This window comes from Biomphalaria glabrata, chromosome 9, assembly GCF_947242115.1.
Source record: "Biomphalaria glabrata chromosome 9, xgBioGlab47.1, whole genome shotgun sequence".
Lineage (NCBI taxonomy): Eukaryota > Metazoa > Mollusca > Gastropoda > Planorbidae > Biomphalaria > Biomphalaria glabrata.
Window position 1 is genome coordinate 46,511,227 of NC_074719.1, and position 21,034 is coordinate 46,532,260.

The window sequence follows — 21,034 nt, forward strand, 5'->3', positions numbered from 1 at the left end:
AGCCCCAAAGTCGGACGTGCATCAGTTCTCTATCAAATCCTTGTCCCGATCGTCTTTCATGCAGAACTCGGCATTCAAAAAGAATGTGTTCTATTGTTTCGTCGTCCTCCATGCAGTGGCGGCACCGTGTGTCGTAGTTTTCTCGAAACCGTCCGAAGTATTATAGCTTTTATATAGCGCTACTTTCATGCTTATAGCATGCTCAGAGCGCTTTGGTCCAATCTCCTTTATGGACCAGTGGGCGGGAGGGGGTATCTAGGAGTTAGTTTTCCGTGCTGCCTTTAGGCGCTCAGTAAATACAACTCTGCCCGAGTCGGGTGTCGAACCTCGAGCCAAGCCAGGCCAAGTTCAAGCGCACTTGGCCTCTCGACCACACCAATAGAGTTACCAGACGTCCGGCAAAAGTAGGACATGCTCTCCTTTTTAAGTTCGTGTCCTCCATCCGGAAGGCATTGGACTAAAGTTTACAAATTCTGACTTTTACTCTATTATCTACTAAAATTGCATATTATCTTCTTTTTTTTTTTTTTTTAAAGTAACGTCTGTAGACCTATTATATAAGATAAGATACGATATATTATTGTATTATGAAGGAGGTTTACGGATCGCAGATGGTGAATACAACAGAAGCAGGACAAGGGCTGAAAACGCTTAAACGTCTGGGATTATTATTTAACAAGTGACTAACCTTTAAACGTGGATGTGTATCAAAGATTTGCCACTTCAGTCACATAAGACATTGCAAAGGGAGCAGATCATAGACTTATATTTAAGTCTATGGAGCAGATGTAGTCTTTCGGGACATAGGCCTAAAGTGCCACATAATAAATGATAAAACAGTTGGTCACTAAGATTTATTCAAATGTAACATTTACTTCAATAAGACTCATACATTTAAATCAAGATTATAGGCCTACAAAGCGAGTTCGTGTTTGGTTTTCACCGTTATTAACCAAGACTTCTTATAGGCTATATTGTGATACCCAACCAGCGCAGCCGTCGAACAGGAATGAGTAGGCCTATTGTCACTACCCGGTAATACCCAAACCAGCATCTTATAAGAGTTTCAATGTTTCACCACAATTATCATTATTAGGCCTAGATCTATAGGTTTGAATGTTTTACCGCTATTATTTGTTTTGAATGTATCACCGCTATTATAAATATGTGGTTTAAAAGTTTCACCGCTATTATAAATATGTGGTTTAAAAGTTTCACCGCTATTATAAATATGTGGTTTAAATATTTCACCGCTATTATTTGGTTTTAATGTTTCACCGCTATTGTTTGATTTAAATGTTTCACCGCTATTATATGGTTTAAATGTTTCACCGCTATTAGGCCTATTTAGTTTAAATGTTTCACCGCTATTATTTCGTTTAAATGTTTCATGACTGTGACGATAGAAAACTTGCATACAAAAATTCATTTGAGTTTTCCCAGCAAATCGTGAGAAACATTCATTTTTCAAATGTATTAAATATTTTCTTGTCCACCCAAACACAAATTCTTCTATGATTTATCTCACCTCGTCAAGACAAAAGTACCGACTCTCACGGGACGAGACTCAAATAGCAACTCATGTGTTAAGTTTTCATTATTTGCCACTCGAACTGGTGACCAACGACACAATAGAAGCTACACTAGCGCTACACACAGCACTATTCTCACCTACCCACACCCTTTCCAACGTAATATACGCGCCCCCTTAAGAATAGTGTTACACGGGATGGACAAAGACATATTCGTTCATACGGTAGGCGACGATATAAACAACACGAAATATGATCTGACGCCTGACATCGATAAGCCCTACATGTAGATTCATGTGGGAACATCTATTGACTTTCTTGCCCACAACAAAAAGTTTAGTGAACTCAGTCCCATTTATCTAAAGAGAGCCTTAAAAGAATTTTAATCTAAGCCCGCTAACATTCATACCTAAACAGAAACAGTCTCCTCCTACTGAGTTTAACTCTTTCTCTCCTAATTGACGATGCCAACGTTGATTTGACCCCCAGTAAACGAAATTGTTTTTTTTTTTAATTTATAAACGTTAATTTGTGTTGCATATTACCTAAACAGAAACAGTCTCCCCCGACTGAGTTTAACTCTTTCTCTCCTAATTGACAATGCCAACGTTGATTTGACCCCCAGTAAACGAAATTGTTTTGTTTTTTTTAAATTTATAAACGTTAATTTGTGTTGTGAAAAAAAGAGAATGCTTTCTCCTACAATTTAATACCAACTAGAGTTACCAGACGTCCGGCAAAAGTAGGACATGCCCTCCTTTTTAAGTTCGTGTCCTCCATCCGGCAGGTATTGGACTAAAGTTTACAAATTCTTTTACTCTATTATTTACTAAATTTTATTTATAAACGTTAATTTGTGTTGGGAAAAAAAAAAGAGCATGCTTTCTCCTACAATTTAATACCAACTATAACATTTTCTGATAACAAACACAAAAGTTATTAAAGTTTAATCATAACAGAATAGTGAAATGCACACGAGCAAAACGAATAATATTATCGAAAAGAGGAAAACAAATATGGTGATAAAGATTTAATTCTTCATACTGCCCAGTATCATATGCCCAATTTTCGGCCCAAGCTGTCCATTGCCCAATAGCTACTGTCCACTGCCGACTGCTTCGAGCAACCTTCGCCACAGAAAATAAACTGGTGTGAGCACGTCCATCGACGAGAGACCACAGCGGAGGAATCATTTAAGGCCACCCTATTCCTTTCGCCTAAGCCCTCCCTATTCGCTTCACCTAGGGCTGATCCTGCTTGTGAAACCCATGTAAGTTCCATGGCTGGAGCTTGTTCAGTTGCCTTGATATTTTTCTCTGGCGCTTTTATTCTGTCAGCGCAATTTTTGCACTAGTTTTCACAGCGCGGCGCTACCATGCTCTATTATATGTGCTTCGGTCTCACGTGTGTTACAGTCTTGTAAAATGTTTTACATGTTTCGGATGTTCCTTCAGAGTTGAAAATAGTTTACTTCCTAGTCAAAACCTCCCGCAAGACGACGGGGGATGGGAGCGGGCAGGATTTGAACCCTCGACCATCGATAAATCCGAACGACAGTCCAGCGCGCAAACCTCACGACCAGGCAGTTTTTGAAGGCTTTCAGGGGCGGACTGGGTATCAAAATCGGCTCGGGCATTTTCGTACCATTCGGCTCATAACGTGTATAATCTTATATGATGGGCATCCAATCCTAGTTCTACCTTTCCTCAAAATCATTTCTGTTAAGTTTGGTAAAGAATTGATAGCTTTATGCATGAATAAAGAAATTTCTATTAATCAAATAAGAACATAAAACTAAAATGTTATTTAACCTTGGTTAGGCCATTAATAGAATATGCATCCTCTGTTTGGGACCCCCTCAACTCAAGAAAACATTAAGAAACTGGAACAGACACAAAATAGAGCAGTGAGATTCATAACAAACGAATATTCACATTTGACTAGAGTAACACTTTTAGTAAAATCACTAAATTTAGAAAGCCTTCAGGACAAAAGAATAAAAAGTAAAGTAGCAATTATACGTAAAGCATGAACCATAATCTTCAAATACAAAATTTAATTAAATACTCAGAAAGACACAAAGATAAAGGCACATATTCCTCATCCCATATGCTAGGACAAATTCATACACATAGGCCTACTCCTTCTTCCCTGGTGCTATGGAATGGGTTGCCTGAGCTAGCCAGGAAAACCAGTGACTTAAATTGGCAGAATTTAAGTCATTGGTTAATATGCATAGGACGTAATCATCTCCTTTTTTGAAGTAACGTCTGTATTATATAAGATAAGATATAGTGAACTCTATATCTTTAAAGAAATATAGGTCTTATGCTACTTTTTAATCGCTAAGTGTGCAGGCCTGTAAAGGATGAAACCTAGGCCTACCTACTAGTAGCACTGTCTACTGCTGTAGACTATTACAATATTTCGGAAATGTGATAGATTAAATTAGCATTACACTGTAGAGTCTGCTAAGGATTTTTTTAACACGAGGCTCAGTGGGCCCCGTTTACAACAGAATACTATAAAACCTTTAACAATTTAATACTTTATATGGTGGCATCGTGGAGACTTTAGCTGGCCCTACCGTATTTCTTTGTCCAAATTGTGCTTGATAATGTTGTTTTTCTTCCGTTAGCTGGAAGGAAGGAAGCTTTCGGGGTTTCCATTATGCAAACAGGATTATGCGCCAGCATATGCCCGCAAGCAATATCTTTATGGCGACTCCAGTCGAAACGTTTTATTTTATTCTAATATTATAGGCAGAAAAAAATAGGCTACGTTAATCGAATAGCGATGCTTTGAAAATAAATACACCCTCTTAAAAAACAACTAGTATACACGTACGCAAGTACATAGACTTTATATAGATTCTAAACAAATCTAGGTCTATACTCTACAATACTCTACAGAGTCTACAACCAACTGAAGAGTTGTTTTTTTCGAAAAGTATTGGGAACACGAATATCAAACAAGACGGAAATATATATAGGTCTGTGCTTTAGTACAGCTGACAAGGTTCAAGTTTTTATACTTCATGAAATAATTGTAAAATATACACTCTAGCTCATAGATGTGCAAAAGATACGAAATACGCTTTTTGAACAAATTGAAATTACCAGATAATTAGATTTAGAATCTATATAGAATCTAGACGACTAGAGTAGTGAAAGTAGATCTAGATCTAGTAGACGCCTAGACAGATCTAATCTAGATTCTAGATCTGGACTTAAGATCTAGAAGTAAGGGAAGTAAGTAGCAATAAATAGTACAAAGTAAAATTTATAGTAAATATAAAATAATACTTAATATAAATAATAATAGTTTATAATACTAACTTACTAAACTTAAACTAAGTTAACTAAGTCAGTCCTCTAACTCTAGTCTAACTCTAAGTAGTAATAAACTGTAATACTATACTACAGTACACTACTAAATACTCAGTACTACAGAGTCAGAGTAGACTCAGTACACTCTAACACTGAGTCAGTACAGTAACTGAGTAAGAGTAAATCATAGTAAATGACTCTATGAGTAATAAAAAAATCAATTATTAGATCTAGATAAGATTGTATTATTGTAACATTCACATTTTGTCATTGTAACAGTCATTGTTATTAGTCTAAGTTTTTAGTCATTAGATCTAAAAATCTAAATAATACTATCTAATAGTAATAATAATAATAATTTTATTTTATTTATAAAGCGCTGTTAACAAACAAAATGTAGGCTCAAGGCGCTGTAACAACATTACAAACAAAAACACGAGAGCTAAAATGACAGTTAATCTAAAAAAGTTTTAAACAGATAGGTCTTAATGTTCTTCTTAAAAGTGGTGTAGCATGCTGTCTGTCTGAGATCAATGGGGAGTGAGTTCCAAACCTTTGGTCCGTGAACTGAAAAAGCACGCAGACCGTAGCTTTTGAGGGAGAAACGTGGCACTACTAAAAGCGTTGAGTCCATTGAGCGCAGGGCTCTCTGTGGGACATATGGAGTAATCAGTTCGCTAAGGTACAAGGGCATCTCATTGTTATATATACACTGATGACAAAGTGTGGCGACCTTGTAATCGATTCTCGCTTTCACGGGAAGCCAATGGAGCGTGCGCAAGAGCGTAGTAGCAGAATCTTGTCTAGTTTTTTTAAGGACTTTTCGAGCGGCGTTGTTCTGTATACGTTGCAGCTTGGCTATTTTCTCATCAGGTATACCTGCTAGCACGGCGTTGCAGTAGTCAAGGCGGGAGAGTATGAATGCCACAGCTAGCGTTTTTGTTGACTCTGTTGTTAAATATGGTCGGATCTGGCCTAATCTGCGCAGCTGCAGATAAAGACCTTTGCAGAGCTGACTTATGTGTGGGTCGAAAGATAGTGTTGAGTCGAAGAAAACTCCAAGATTCCACACTACATGGACAAAAGGAACATGGCAGTTCGTGATAAAGAGAGAATCTGTGCTTTCAACTTTTGAGACATTGTTCCTAGTGCCAATCTTAATTATTTCTGTCTTGTCTTCGTTCATCTTGAGTTTATTTATTTATTATACTAATAGTATAGTATTAAAAAAGTATACTAATAAGTATAGACTATAATTATAATCTAGATCTATAGACTATAGTCTACTATAGACAGTATTAAGTATAGTCAGTAAATAAAGTAAATCTAAATGACAGAGATTGGAGATAGTGTGTGTGTTAGTACAATCTCATTTCTTATGAACTTGACTTGGACTAGTAGTTGACTATAAAGTCCTATCTTTGTTTTGAAAAGTCAAGGCATGGGTAGTTTGGGCCTGTTGCTTGCTTTTGCAATTAATTTTTAAATTGATTTTCATCCTTTGCTGATGGCTGTCCTCTTAGCTTGAGTCGTCAACATGCCATGATGAGAAGTTGTTAAGAGCTAGCATTACCCAGTCTCATGTGTGTCGATTCTGTATTCCTCAAGTGGCTCTTGACAAGTATCTTGGTGAAATTCACAAATGCATAAAATCTTTATAAAAATGAATTTCTACAAAATTTTGCTAAGGAAGCTTATACAAACATAGATCTATCCCTCAATATAACCAAATATATGCCACAGATGACCTATATGAAGAGATAATGAACTATCAACTCTAAAAATGCATTTTCAATGGAAAATCTGTTTTCCACCCTATTATTTTTTTTTTTTAAATGAAGACATTTTATCTTAGCACAAATCTCCTGCAGGACTGCAAATAAAATAGCAGGAAGGTTCAAACTTGGGTTACTTGGAACCATCATGATAACTATCTGGAGGGCAAAACACACACATTGAGGCAGTAGTAGATCATTTACTATATATCTAGTCCCTAGTTGTTTTTTGTGTACGATGTAACATAACTCTAACTCATTGTTTTGTTTTTTCTAACTAGATTTGCATTTAGGCCTCTACCACATTCTAACAACAACCTGCTGACTGTCTACTACATCAGTTGCTACCAGTGAGAGTCTATCTATAGTCTATAGTTAAGTATCTAGACTATCTAGATAGATAAAAACATGTCTTCTTATGATGCTAGAGATGTTACTGATCTGTACATTTTCAATTCCGGCACAAGGCAACAAAGTTCAGAGAGGGTACGTAAAACAAAATTAAATCTAGATATATATGTGTGGCTAAATCTTAAGTTTAGCTCACTATTCAGCTAGATTAGATTAGTGTAGATTCTAGGCCCTAGGCTCTACTATAGGCTAAAATTTGTTAAATTTAAAAAAAACAAATGTTTTAAAAAATCAACTAAAAGCTCACCTGCTCCTGTTTTACTAAGGTTTTTTTTTTCTATAAGATTGATAAACAAACAAATATTTGAAACTGAAAAAGATTAAAATGGAAATTTGTGATTTAAAAAATGTATTAGGTCTGGGTATGAGCATAAGATTTCTATCCAAATGTTCATATCAATTTATTATTTAACTTCAAGTTAAGATATTTATATTTTGATAAGCCCACTACATTTTTACAAATCTTTGTGTGTGTGTGTGTGCTGCAATGATAAAACTCTAATGTATAATATCATTAGTTAAAAAATAAATTCCATGAGCCAATACGAAAAAAAAACTCATTTTAATTTGTTTTCTGTACAAGCCTCATGGTTTGTTTGTTTTACATGTTTCGGATGTTGCTTCTGATCCTAGCCGAAGCATGACAGGGATAGCAGCTGTGTCACAGACTCGTTTGAGACTCACTGGTGACACGAAGTGATTTTGTAGTCACTTGATTACCTTGTGCCTTTGGCACGGAAAAGCTATTGGTCCAGTACTGACGATGAAGTGAAGTGAAGTGAAAACCTCAGTTATTGCCTGGTCCTTGTAGAAGTGGTCCTGGATATTTTTCTCAGTAGGAATATATATGTATTGTGAAGTTTATTCTAAGTAGGGAACTGCAACTATGTTTTATGATGTTAATATTTGAGTGTACATTGTGCCTTGCTTTTGCGGCTGGTTCAGCCAAGTTATTTGTTTAATACATGTATAGTCTGCTTCCAAGCATCTTTATTCAGTGTATCATGGCTGTTTGTGAGTACTGTGACTCTCGCCTCACCGTTGAACATATCCTCATTGATTGCCCCAGATACCAGGATGTCAGGGAGAAATTTTTTAGAGCACACACTTTTCAACGTCGACCCTTGGCTTTGTCCGTGAGGTGGGGTTGTCTACGAAGATCTGATGTTTGAATTGTGAACATATAATATTTACATAAGATTTTTACCAAATTATTAAATTTTTACTACCTTTACTATTTTAACTGTGAAAAGACCTTGTTTTTAATGATTTAACTGTATAGAATTTAGCCCTTGTTATGTAAAGGGAGAGTGATCCTTAAAGGATTACGGGCACGACATGGCCTAAATTGTGCCAATGTACCTAAACTCAAAACTCAAATTTAAACTGTTATATACGTAGTAAGCTCAAAAAAAAAAAAAAAAGAAGGAAAGAGACAGCAAGAAGGTGAAGACATGTTTGTTAACATAACTACAAACTCATGAACACAGAACCAGGGTTACATGCAGGCAGGCTAGATCCCAGCACCATTAAGACGACAGTCCAGAGAAAATATGACTGGGCCAGTCCCTAATGCAGTCTCTAAACTAATTTCGTTTTTCTTTCGACATCTAGCTCACTACCCACAAAGTGTCAGTCCTAGTCTTAATCTATGAATATTATGAACTATGTGGCAGACAGAACAAATTATACAGTGTAGACCTGACCTGCCCACTTTCAGACAGACAAAAAGGGGAACTAATGCTTCTCATACTGGACTTGGTTCTGGTAGGTTAATATATATGTCAGTCACTTCTAGTATACTCTTCATTTAAATGACGTATTATCATAAGAAAACATAATTTTTTTAAAGTTATGCCTTTAGGGTCTGTTTCTGGCATGCGGTTTTAAAATGAGATTTTTTTTTTACCAAGTTAAACATCTTTTCCCAGGGCCCAGATGTAGATTTGAAAGGTTTAAGGGCACAAATTGACCATGTGATTGATCCTGTAATTTTAAAGGTTGTTTATGACAGGTAAGTTTTAGGAAGCTCATTTATGTTATTAAGTTACATACAATGTAGTTGTTTTATAATCCTGTTACCTAGCTACATACACTCATTCAATGTGATCATTATTTAAACCATTTATCTAGTTACATACAAACATTCAATTTGGTCATTATTTAATCATGTTATCTAGCTACATACAAACAATCAATGTGGTCATTATTTAAACCGTTTATCTAGTTACATTCAAACATTCAATTTGGCCATTATTTAATCATGTTATCTAGTTACATACAAACATTCAATTTTGTCTTATTTAATCATGTTATCTAGTTGCATAAAAAATTAAAGTTCCCCTTTTAGACCTTGTGGTCTATAGGGCAGATGATGTAAAAGGTCATCTGTTTCAGTGGCCTACGGTTAACGAGGGTATCATGTGGCAAGCACAACGACCAACCACTTTTACTTTTCCCCTACTAATGTCAGGTACCCATTAGAGCTGGGTGGACTCAGAGGCGCAGAAAGATCCCGAAATTAAAAATCCCAGGATTCGAACCTGGGACCCCCGGTTTGGAAGCCAAACACTTTACCGCTCAGCCACCGCGCCTCCATCTAGTTGCATACAAGCAATCAATTAGGTCATTATTTAATCATTTTATCTAGGTACATACAAACGTTTAATTCTCTCATTATTTGAATCATATTTTGATATAATACTGTATTTAGTTTTTTAAGCTAATGACTGGCAGGTCTGGTCCTGTTCAAGGCTACATCCTTTCTAGAATATGGAAGTCAATGTTTGGATTATTATCTGCTCTCTTGCCATTAATTTGAGTCTTTAGTTTGAACTGCTTCCTTTTGTCCCTTGTTTTTGTATCTACAGGCTGCATTCCATAGCCACTAATGGCGTGAAATCATTTAGTGATAACATTGAGCTCGTAACCATATTGTTGTCCACAAATAACGAAGATGGAATGATCCGAAGAGAGAGTGTTTTAGGTAAACATAATTATTCAAGTCCTCATAGACCTAGTTATTAGCTTGAACTATTTTTATGTGGCAGTGTTTTTACTGACTTGTTAATGCACTTTCTTTACATTCTACAATTTTAACACTAGCAGAAACTAAGACTTTAAGTCTGTGAAATAGAACTGTAGTCATAATGAAAATATTTATAAAGGCTGCTAAGTTTAGATTTGTATGGTCACTTGTCTAGATCTAACTCATTTCATCATATTTTTCTCTTGACATTCATCGTAATGGTGCTGTGACAGTTCACTTAACCAAATCCCTCCGTTCCTCTTAGTCAGCAGCTGTTATATTATCAAGAGAGAGGAGGTACATTCTTTTATGATTCTCTTTGGACGACCTTTTGTGCTCCTTCCACTGTACCTAAAAGGATGACTTTTCAAAGCGAGCCATGCCTTACAATATGACAGAATCATCTCAGCTTTTGTCTCATCACAGTCTTAGGAGATCTAAAAGCCTTGAAAAAACACAATAAGATTGATGTTAATATTAAAAAAGGGAATAACTTATCTTTTGTAAATTTCAATTTGTGACAATGCTGTCTAAATGTTACTTTGAAATCCAGAAGCAGGGGATATTTAACAACTGTTTCAGTGGCTATAATATAGAGTGGTAAGTACAATATAAATAGACACTAAAAAAAAAAAACCTGTTAGCAAGCCATTAGTGCTGTGTACTTCAACAACAACATCGGAGACTGGTTGAAAATCCCATTTGGAGTGAGACAAGGCTGCCTACTTTCACCAACTCTCTTCAACATCTTCCTCTAGATCACAGTCAGCAATAAACAAACAACAACCATTAGTGTCATGGCGGAGAATGATACTTTATTATATTGAACTCGTGCACCTTTGCGCACCATATCAACATAGCCTTGTCTTTAAAAAAAAATATAAAAAAATAAAACATTTCGGGGAGTATCATAAAAAAAAAAAAAAAAAAAAACACAACAACATAAACAACAAAACATAACATACATATATACGCTTCAATGAATATGAAACATATCACATTTAAAAATCAACATTCAATAGTTCATTAAGACACATAGTCATTGAATCTTGTCGGTTTCTTCAACTGATCCCTTGGTCGCAGGGAATGATGAGTTGATGAGTGGCGAATGTGTTGATCATGAGTTCTATTGTCCTGTATATTGTCATCAGTATCGGGGAATATATCTTCTTAAAGGTTGTGAAGGTCACGTAAGCTGTGTCGGAAGAAGAATTTCTAACTTGGGCTTTGTGGATGACATAGATGGTCTGGCAGGGATGATGGGCATAGACAAGACTTCTGCTACATATGGTTTGCAAATCAATACTAAAAAAAACAAAACAAATTATGACCAATTGCAAACAGGACTTTAAATGGAATATCATCATCATCAAACTCCATTAGAGTGAGGGCTTGAGAGGCTCAAATCCTCTCTTGCAAAAGCCCTGGACAGAAACCCTGCTGTCTTGCGTAGTGCATAAATGTCGCCATACAGGTCGAGAATTTTGGGTTTCCCAGACCTGTCGAGACGGAGATCAGCAAGTCTGGGGCAGTCAAACAGAATATGAGGCACGGTTTTCTCTTCTTCCCCGCAGCGGGGGCACAGTGAATCAAAATTTGGCCATAGCCGCGAGAAATATGAGCCAATAGGACAGTGGCCTGTCCTGCACTGTGCTATAATAGCTTGCTCAGGCCTGGACAGCCTCCACCACGGGGAAGTGCGGTCAGGGCGCCTCATGCGCTCCCAGACTCCACGGGCTTTTTGGGACTTGTCCCAGCACTCAAACCACTTTTCCATTTCTGTTTTTTGTATTATAGCCAGGGCTTGATAAAAGCTTACAGCCTCTTCAGTGGGTGGAATTTGCCCTCCCTGGTGGGCCAAAGAGTCTGCAATAGTGTTGCCAGTCACACCTATGTGACTCGGTACCAACTGCATAATTACAGGGGTGTCATAGCATTGTTTGATGTTATGTGAAGCCATGATGACAGTGTTGATATTGGGGGGCCATGGTCCGGGGCTTTGCAAAGCCTGTAGTACAGATTTTGAGTCAGTGACCACAACAATCTGTGTTGCCCTCAAATGTCCCTCGCCGAGTTGAGAGTCAATGACCTTTAAGGCTTCACAGACTGCCATGGTCTCCGCATCAAAACTGCAAACACTACCACATGGTCCAAAGATTTTGACTGTGTAAGAATATCAGTATTGGAAGGAAAATCTTATTTGATAATGAAGCACTCAACAAAGCACATCTCATTTGGTCTGGACTGAGAGAGTAAAAGTAAACAAATCTGATTTAATTGTCAACATTAAGTGAACACATTTTAACTTGACACATCCTGATAGTTCTTCAGTGCATTTTACTTCTTGATGTAATATTCTTGTCCTATCAAATAACAATCAAGGTTGACCTTAAGTCCTATTGTTTAAAAAAAATAACCCTTATAGGTGTTTTTTTTTTTCTTTTGCATCAAATCATTATCATAACATTCATAACATTGTCAATTAAAATAATGTAATTTTTGTGTTTGCTTTCCTCCTAAAGGTGTTTACATTCGAAGGATGGAGTTGGCTTATTATGAGATGTCTTTCAGTCAAGTTGTTGAAATGTGTGTAAGTAGACCAGGTTTATTATTCATAAAGTGTCTTAGGGTCCTCTGCAGACTACTATCATTGTTCTCTGTTCTCTCTAAGCCATTTTGTGGGAAGGCACATTTTGGGAGAGAGATTGAGAGATTTGAGGGCCTGTCAAAAACTAATTGAGTTTAATGTTGAGTGGAAATTTCTAAAATGCTGTTTAACCTTTGGGGTGCATGGTAGCTGAGTGGTAAAGTGCTTGGCTTTTAAATCAAGGGATCTCTGGTTCAAATCTCTGAAGACCAAGAGTTTAAGTTTCAGGATTTTTAAAATGCCCCTGAACTCTGATGGGTAACTGACATTAATTGGGAAAGTAAAGGCGGTTAGTTGTTGTGCTGGCTACATGACACCCTCCTTAGCTGTTGGCCATAAAAACAGATGACCTTTACATCTTTCTGCTCTAAGATTGCAAGGTCTGAAAGGGGTACTTTACTTTTATTTTGTTAAATCTTAGTTAGACCAATATTATAATAAGCGTTCTCTGTTAGGGACCCCTTAACTCATAAAACATAAAATTTGGAACAGTTGCAAAATGGAGCAATGAGATTCATAACAGTCAATCGTCACATTTCACACAAAGATCAAGGGACTTTACCTATTTCATATGCTAGGATTAATTTGTACAAGTGCTCCTTCTTCCCTTGTGCTATTAGAGCATAGAACAAGTTGCCAGAATCAGCTAGTAAAACCAATGACTCATGACAATGAGTTTGTCTTTAATTAGCATACATGTCTACAAAACACCTAATTATCATCTAAATGATCTGGAGGCTCAAAATTGGAAACAGTGAAATCTGCCCATGTGGAGTGTCACCAGAGAATGCTGACCATGTTCCTGAAAACTGCACAAGACACTGACCCCAATAGAAAGAAAACTATATGAAGAGCTCCCTGATTTGGAAACACTGCACAGTTCATCTCATATATCGGACTAGTCATCTGAACGCTCCAACATAACAATGAGAACGAGGAAGAAGAAGAATCTCTATTGAAGAATATCTGTAATTTATAGCTTATATCAGGGTTTTAACTAAAAAACGTCAGTGCTGCAGCTAATCTCACTTAGGAGATGTCCACTTTGTCACATGTAAATTATGAGTGAGTCTGGTGTGAATGTACACTTTGGTTTCTTATAGTTATAATGTTTTTTGTTTGGTGTAATGCACAAATTGTAAGACAAATTTCCATACAGACAATAAAGATTATTATTATTATTATTATTGGAGAATATTAATTTTGTATGCATTTTGGTGCATTCTCGTTGTAGAATAAATTCAAACGTTACTACGAAGCTGGCTTCCCAGAAGCCAAAGAGGAAGAGGAGAAGGTCGCTTGCAGGAAGTCCAGTTTGGTTGGTTTCTCAGAGACAGGTCTGAGCATGTCATTACTGGATGAGCATCCTGTGACTGAAGCATCTAGTGCCAAGTAAGAGCTGTGTTTTACCTCTAAGTATTTGTACATTAGAGTTGTGACTTTGCCTAGCTGTATTAACAATATTGTTTACTGTCTTTAACCTTCCTCTTTCTGTTATATTTTTCATTGTACATTTGGTTCTTAGTTTATATTATATTATCTTTCTTTCTTTCTTATATTTCTTACTTTCTTATATTTTTTTTCTTTCTTTCTTCCTTCCTTTCTTATATTTCTTTCTATTTCTTTCTTATGTTCCTCTTTCTTTTCTCCTTCCTTACTTTCTTATATTTCTTGCTTTCTTATATTTCTTTCTTTCTTATATTCCTTTTTTTTTCTTCCTTTCTTATATTTCTTTCTTTCTTATATTTCTCTCTATTTGTTCTGTGCATATCATTTGGTAACTCTTGTTTAATTTGACTTTTCTTAGTTTTTTCTCCAAGAAGCAAGCCGAGTATTTCCTAGCCAATCAAGCTCTGATGCTGAGTCATGATGAAGGGAAAGCACTCCCACCAGACCAACTACAGCAGAGACTGTCAAGCATCCTTTCAGATAACCCTGACTTGGCAGAAGCTGTGAGTACACTCCCTTAGCGATGACTGTCAGAATTGCAGCTCTGGATTTGCTTTTTGTGTGTTGAGGATCATACATGCTGTCGTCCACTTGGATAATTAATATAATAAAAAATTTTTCTATGAATTTAGTTTTAGAAGGTACATCCTCACTCTGAGGATTGTGTAATATCCAGAGTTTGGACATAGATTATCTGACTTTGGATTAGGTGGAAGTACAAGTGTTACAAAGTAAAAAAGGAAATGGAAGTTGCTTTTAAAAAGAAAAATTGATTGAGTATTTACATTTCAGTCACAGTATCCTGCTTTCTGTTTAAGCTTGTGAGAGGGGAGGGGTTGCTATGGGCTTTTAAAGATAGAACTGAGAGAATCTGGGGTCAGCTGAAATATCCCTGGTCTAAGGTTGGGCTAGCCCATTGTATATTGTCCACTGCTCTCACTTTGACAAATTACCCAACTTGTCTTATTAGAATGTCCTAACTTATTCCCCCCCTCAGACAGAGCTTATTACCTTAACATCCCAGCATAACCCACACCCTCTATGACTGCCAAGCAGTTAAAAAGAAAAAAAGTTTTTTTTTTTTCTATAGCATAACTTCAAAGAGTTCAACATAAAAAAAAGTTGTGTAGAGGAAGAAGTTAAACAGCAATTTGACCTAAAGTGTTGACTAGTTAAATACATTTCTTCCAAACTTCTGACTTCGACAAAATTCTATTTCTTTCTTTCCTACATTATGTTTCTTCCATTTCTTGATTTACAAACTTATTTGCAAAGTAAACAATTTTCCTCATCCCATTTCCTTATCAATTCCTTTTCACAAGAGGTTACCATTCCCTTAAAAATATCATTAATTACATAGAGAACTTTTTACATTTTCTGTATTTCTAAATAAAAGATTTTGAAAGTATAAAATTTTTTTAATTTAATAATTGATCTTCAACATTTTGTGAAAAAAAGTTTTTGAAAAACAATTGTGACTATATTTTGTTGTAGCACTTTCTGAGTTACATCAACAGCCTGAGAGTGAAGGAGTACTGTACCGCTATGAACAGTTTGTATCATTACTTTGATCGGAAGGCCAGCATGCTGGTGGAAAGTGGACAGAACAAGAAAAAAGGTGTCCAAGATGAAGTAGCCATGAGATATGCGGCCTTGAACTTGGCCTCGCTACAGTTTAGATTTGGAAATAAGTAAGTTAAAAAATGTTTGGTAATAAAACTGTTGACACACTGTCCTCAAAGTCATAACACTATGTTGAGACACTGTCCATGAAGTCTTAAAACTATGTTGACACACTGTCCATGAAGTCTTAAAACTATGTTGACACACTGTCCATGAAGTCTTAAAACTATGTTGACACACTGTCCATGAAGTCTTAAAACTGTTGACACACTGTCCATGAAGTCTTAAAACTATGTTGACACACTGTCCATGAAGTCTTAAAACTATGTTGACACACTGTCCATGAAGTCTTAAAACTATGTTGACACACTGTCCACGAAGTCATGTATAGCACATTAGGGACAGATTCATAATTCAGAAGAAAAAAATGTTATCCACCTCAAGTCCACACTACTAGCAAGAAAGTTAAGTTCCCTTTGAGAGCAGGGTGTCTTTGGGGCAGGTGAATGCTTCTATGTCTAGTCTTTAGCCAGATTAATATCACCAGCTGAATGACCAAGGAATTTAGACTTCATTGTCCACGAAGTCATGTATAGCACATTAGGGACAGATTCATAATTCAGAAGAAAAAAATGTTATCCACCTCAAGTCCACACTACTAGCAAGAAAGTTAAGTTCCCTTTGAGAGCAGGGTGTCTTTGGGGCAGGTGAATGCTTCTATGTCTAGTCTTTAGCCAGATTAATATCACCAGCTGAATGACCAAGGAATTTAGACTTCATTAGGTTTTCAACTCAATCCCTTTGGTTTTGGGAAAGAAAAGTTAGGAAGTCACTAAGTTATTTAATCATCAGACGATGACATTTTTTTTTTTACTTATCATTTTGAAGCATGCAACTTTTTAAAACCTAATTTTATCGTTTTGTGATTTTGATGAAAACACTTCATTGTCATTTTGTATGATAATTGTAATTACGTTATTGCTAAGATGGTATCACTTTTATCCCAGAATCTACTATTTAGCTGTAGTTGGTAATGTAAACCTAGAAGAGTAATTAATTTCTTAACAGAAATAGATAGCTACATTTTGTAGTGGACTGTCAATGATGTTTATAAATATAATGAACTCTTATATCTAATGTTTATATTTAGAGATTTTCTTTCTTCAAGAAATCCAATATCTATTAATGTCTATTTCCAGAGAACCCTGTCGAGCTGCTTTGCGTGAAGCTATTAGGCTGGCTCAGGAGAGTAATGACCAGATTTGTCTACAGCATGCTTTGGTGGGTTCAGACATTAGATTGTAACTGGTTTGGGTTTGAATTCAGACAACATAATAGCAGCCAATCATTTGCTCATTTCAAACATTTCTGTTACCATAGATACCAGTAAAATATTTTCCCATGAACAAGAGAGTTGAAGGCATAATGGAAATAATTATTTCTAAAAAAAATTTTGCTACAAACCCAAAACATTACAGAGATATAGTTTCCCATAATTTAGTCTAGGGGGCAGAGCCTGCGGCGCTACTGATCCCAAACTGTATTGGATATTCCGTTCCTTTGGTCACATCAGCTGCGCAGAGAGAACTGCTGTGTGGGCAACATCGTCTCCGACCATAAACAATGCCCAGGCTTTCATCTCACTTATTACAGCCACTTGAAAAAGTGTGTGAGATGAACCATAGTCATTCTACGACTGAAGGAGACCAACCAAAAAAAGTCTAGGGGGCACAATGGCTATGTGGTTAAGCACTCGGCTTCTGTACCTGGGGTCCTGGGTTTGAATTTTGATGAAGACTGGGATTTTGAATTTCTGGATTTTCAGGGTGCCCCTGAGTTTTCCCAACTCTAATGTGGGTACATGACTTAAGTTGGGGTGGTTGGTTATTAAGCTTGGTCATCTTGCCTGTTAGCCATTTGCCATAAAAACAGATGAACTTATCATTTACACCATAGATTGCAAGGTCTGAAAGGGAAATTTTACTTTTATTTATTTTTTTTCTCATTATTTGAACTAAACTTATTTTGTCCTTATTTTCTTTATAGGTCTGGTTAAATCTATTGGGAGAGAATCACACAGGTGTAACTCAGTTGGAGAGATCAATAAAAAAAACTATTGATCTGTCATTGCCTGTAAGTACATCTTATAAATTGCTAATGTTCCTTTAATTACCTCCCATGCATATCCATGTTGTGCATGTAGATTAAAGTCTTAAACTCTGCTAAGTCATTAATGCATGCTAATTAGAGACTTCAACTCTTAAGTCATTAGTTATCCTGGCTGATTACTATCTGCTTACACATAGGACGCAAAGTCTGAAAGTGGAATTTTTTTTTAGTAACACATATTTATGTTTTTTGTCATAAAACAAGATTTTAACTGGAAACTGGTTTATGCAACATTTCCATAAATGACCTTATACCGTAGTCCTTTCAAATGTCATTGTCATTTGGTAGTTTACCTGCAGTTTGGTCATTGGCTCAAATACTCATACTTATTTGATAGCCCTATGCGTGTACACATATTAAAAACATGTACATCTTTCCAGTCAAATTAAATGAAAAATAATTCTAAACCAGTTTCAATATTTTCATTAAACTGACGTTGTCAGTCGTGATTTCAAACATATATCTGTCAAATGATGAGTGACTTTTTCATAGTGTTGCATCTCTCAACAGAAACTTGCTGTGTTGGGTTTGCATTGGATCAGCAAGGGATTGGGCACAGGAACAGAGTTGCCAGCCAGGTGAGACAGATTGTTTGCTGTTGTGTTTTGTACATTGCCCTTTGAATTGGATCTGTCACCTACAATTTAAAGAATGTTTTCTGTGGCCAGTACTGTGGCTGACATCATTGACTCTCCTGACATTTGAGTAAGGTTGTATAACATCCTGACATCATTGACTCTTCTGACATTGGAGTAAGGTTGTATAACATCTTGACATCATTGACTCTCCTGACATTGGAGTAAGGTTGTATAACATCTGACACCATTGACTCTCCTGACATTGGAGTAAGGTTGTATAACATCTTGACATCATTGACTCTCCTGACATTGGAGTAAGGTTGTATAACATCTTGACATCATTGACTCTTCTGACATTGGAGTAAGGTTGTATAACATTTTGACATCATTGACTCTCCTGACATTGGAGTAAGGTTGTATAACATCTTGACATCATTGACTCTTCTGACATTGGAGTAAGGTTGTATAACATCTTGACATCATTGACTCTTCTGACATTGGAGTAAGGTTGTATAACATCTTGACATCATTGACTCTCCTGACATTGGAGTAAGGTTGTATAACATCTGACACCATTGACTCTCCTGACATTGGAGTAAGGTTGTATAACATCTTGACATCATTGACTCTCCTGACATTGGAGTAAGGTTGTATAACATCTTGACATCATTGACTCTTCTGACATTGGAGTAAGGTTGTATAACATCTTGACATCATTGACTCTCCTGACATTGGAGTAAGGTTGTATAACATCTGACACCATTGACTCTCCTGACATTGGAGTAAGGTTGTATAACATCTTGACATCATTGACTCTCCTGACATTGGAGTAAGGTTGTATAACATCTTGACATCATTGACTCTTCTGACATTGGAGTAAGGTTGTATAACATTTTGACATCATTGACTCTCCTGACATTGGAGTAAGGTTGTATAACATCTTGACATCATTGACTCTTCTGACATTGGAGTAAGGTTGTATAACATCTTGACATCATTGACTCTCCTGACATTGGAGTAAGGTTGTATAACATCTTGACATCATTGACTCTCCTGACATTGGAGTAAGGTTGTATAACATCTGACACCATTGACTCTCCTGACATTGGAGTAAGGTTGTATAACACCCTGACATCATTGACTCTGCTGACTTGAGGTTGTATAATATCCTGACATCATTGACTCCTGACATTGAAGTAAGGTTGTATAACATCTTGACATCATTGACTCCCCTGACATTGGAGTATGGTTGTATAACATCCTGACATCATTGACTCTGCTGATTGAGGTTGTATAATATCCTGACATCATTGACTCTGCTGACTTGAGGTTGTATAATATCCTGACATCATTGACTCTGCTGACTTGAGGTTGTATAATATCCCGACATCATTGACTCTGCTGACTTGAGGTTGTATAATATCCTGACATCATTGATTCTCTTGAGGTGAGGTTCACATTGGTGTAAGGTTGTATAACATCCTGAGATCATTGACTCTCCTGAGTGTAAGATTGTATAACATCTTGACATCATTGACTCTCCTGACTTGAAGTTCACATTGGAGTTTGACTCAAAATCATCCTGCAATTTTGAAAGTGGTATGTATGGCTGAGAGGCTAAGTACACTTGATCTTAGCTGTGGCTACTTATCAAGGGGGCTCAAGGTTCAGCACCTGACTCGAGCAGAGTTGTGTTTACAGAGTGACCAAAGGCAACTCGGAACAACCTTCTCCCAGATACCCCCTTTCTCCCACTAGTCCACAAATGAGATTGAACCATTGCGTTCTGAGCATTCTGTAAGCATAAAAGTAGCACTATATTTTTAAAAAGCTACCGATACTCTATTCAAAACAAATCCTAGTCTCATTCAGGAGACTTTTCCTCCATTGAGCAGCTAATTTCTAACCTATGACCTATATTGTGATGTGTAAAAGCTATATTGTAATTACTTAGAAATGTTATTTTATTTGTTGTTTTATATTAATGATATGGGTCCAAATTTATATTTTCTTTTGGAGAATATTAAGGTCTGAAATGAGTCTAGTATATGTTAGCTATTATCATTTTTTGTTTCTGTTAGCCAATTTAAGTTTGATTATCAGTTCAGTTTAATTGGACTATTTCATTGTTAAAATACAAAGTCAAGGTCATTCCAGTTTTTATTGATGCTTGATTCACTCTTACAATTGAAATTGGGAATATCAAATTTTTTCTTATAGATCTAAAAAAATCTATCATTGTTAATATGGAAAAATCAAGCTATTGACTGCCATGATGCAGTATCTTATTCATAATTATAATGTGTTTTTTTTGTGAATCATAACTAAATTCCACTATGATTAATTTTTTGGAAAAAATTATCTTGTGTAATTTATGTGACGAGGTATTTCTGCCTTTTAATGTTTGCAAAGTAATAGATTACATTACCTAGAGTAACTTGATTCACTATGATTTAATGTTTGCAGAGTAATAGATTACTTTACTCAGAGTAA

At 36.2% G+C, this 21,034-nt stretch overlaps 1 protein-coding gene across 5 annotated transcripts in view; it reads left to right on the forward strand.

The window, feature by feature from the left end:
- Positions 1-1,091: 1,091 nt before the first annotated feature.
- The window catches only part of LOC106069521 (anaphase-promoting complex subunit 5-like), a 28,862-nt gene continuing 8,919 nt past the window's right edge, over positions 1,092-21,034 (forward strand). For 3 of the 5 annotated variants that reach the window (XM_056040765.1, XM_056040768.1, XM_056040769.1), the window contains exons 1-12: positions 4,625-4,783; positions 6,918-7,122; positions 8,662-8,814; positions 8,979-9,061; positions 9,918-10,033; positions 12,598-12,665; positions 13,957-14,114; positions 14,530-14,674; positions 15,666-15,862; positions 16,994-17,075; positions 17,841-17,927; positions 18,474-18,541. In XM_056040765.1, the coding sequence (XP_055896740.1) occupies positions 7,045-7,122; positions 8,662-8,814; positions 8,979-9,061; positions 9,918-10,033; positions 12,598-12,665; positions 13,957-14,114; positions 14,530-14,674; positions 15,666-15,862; positions 16,994-17,075; positions 17,841-17,927; positions 18,474-18,541 (1,235 nt within the window). In that variant the 5' untranslated portion in view covers positions 4,625-4,783; positions 6,918-7,044. Of the gene's footprint in view, positions 1,111-4,624; positions 4,784-6,917; positions 7,123-8,661; positions 8,815-8,978; positions 9,062-9,917; positions 10,034-12,597; positions 12,666-13,956; positions 14,115-14,529; positions 14,675-15,665; positions 15,863-16,993; positions 17,076-17,840; positions 17,928-18,473; positions 18,542-21,034 lie in introns of those variants that run through there. The other 2 variants (XM_056040767.1, XM_056040766.1) reach the window with 2 other exon arrangements.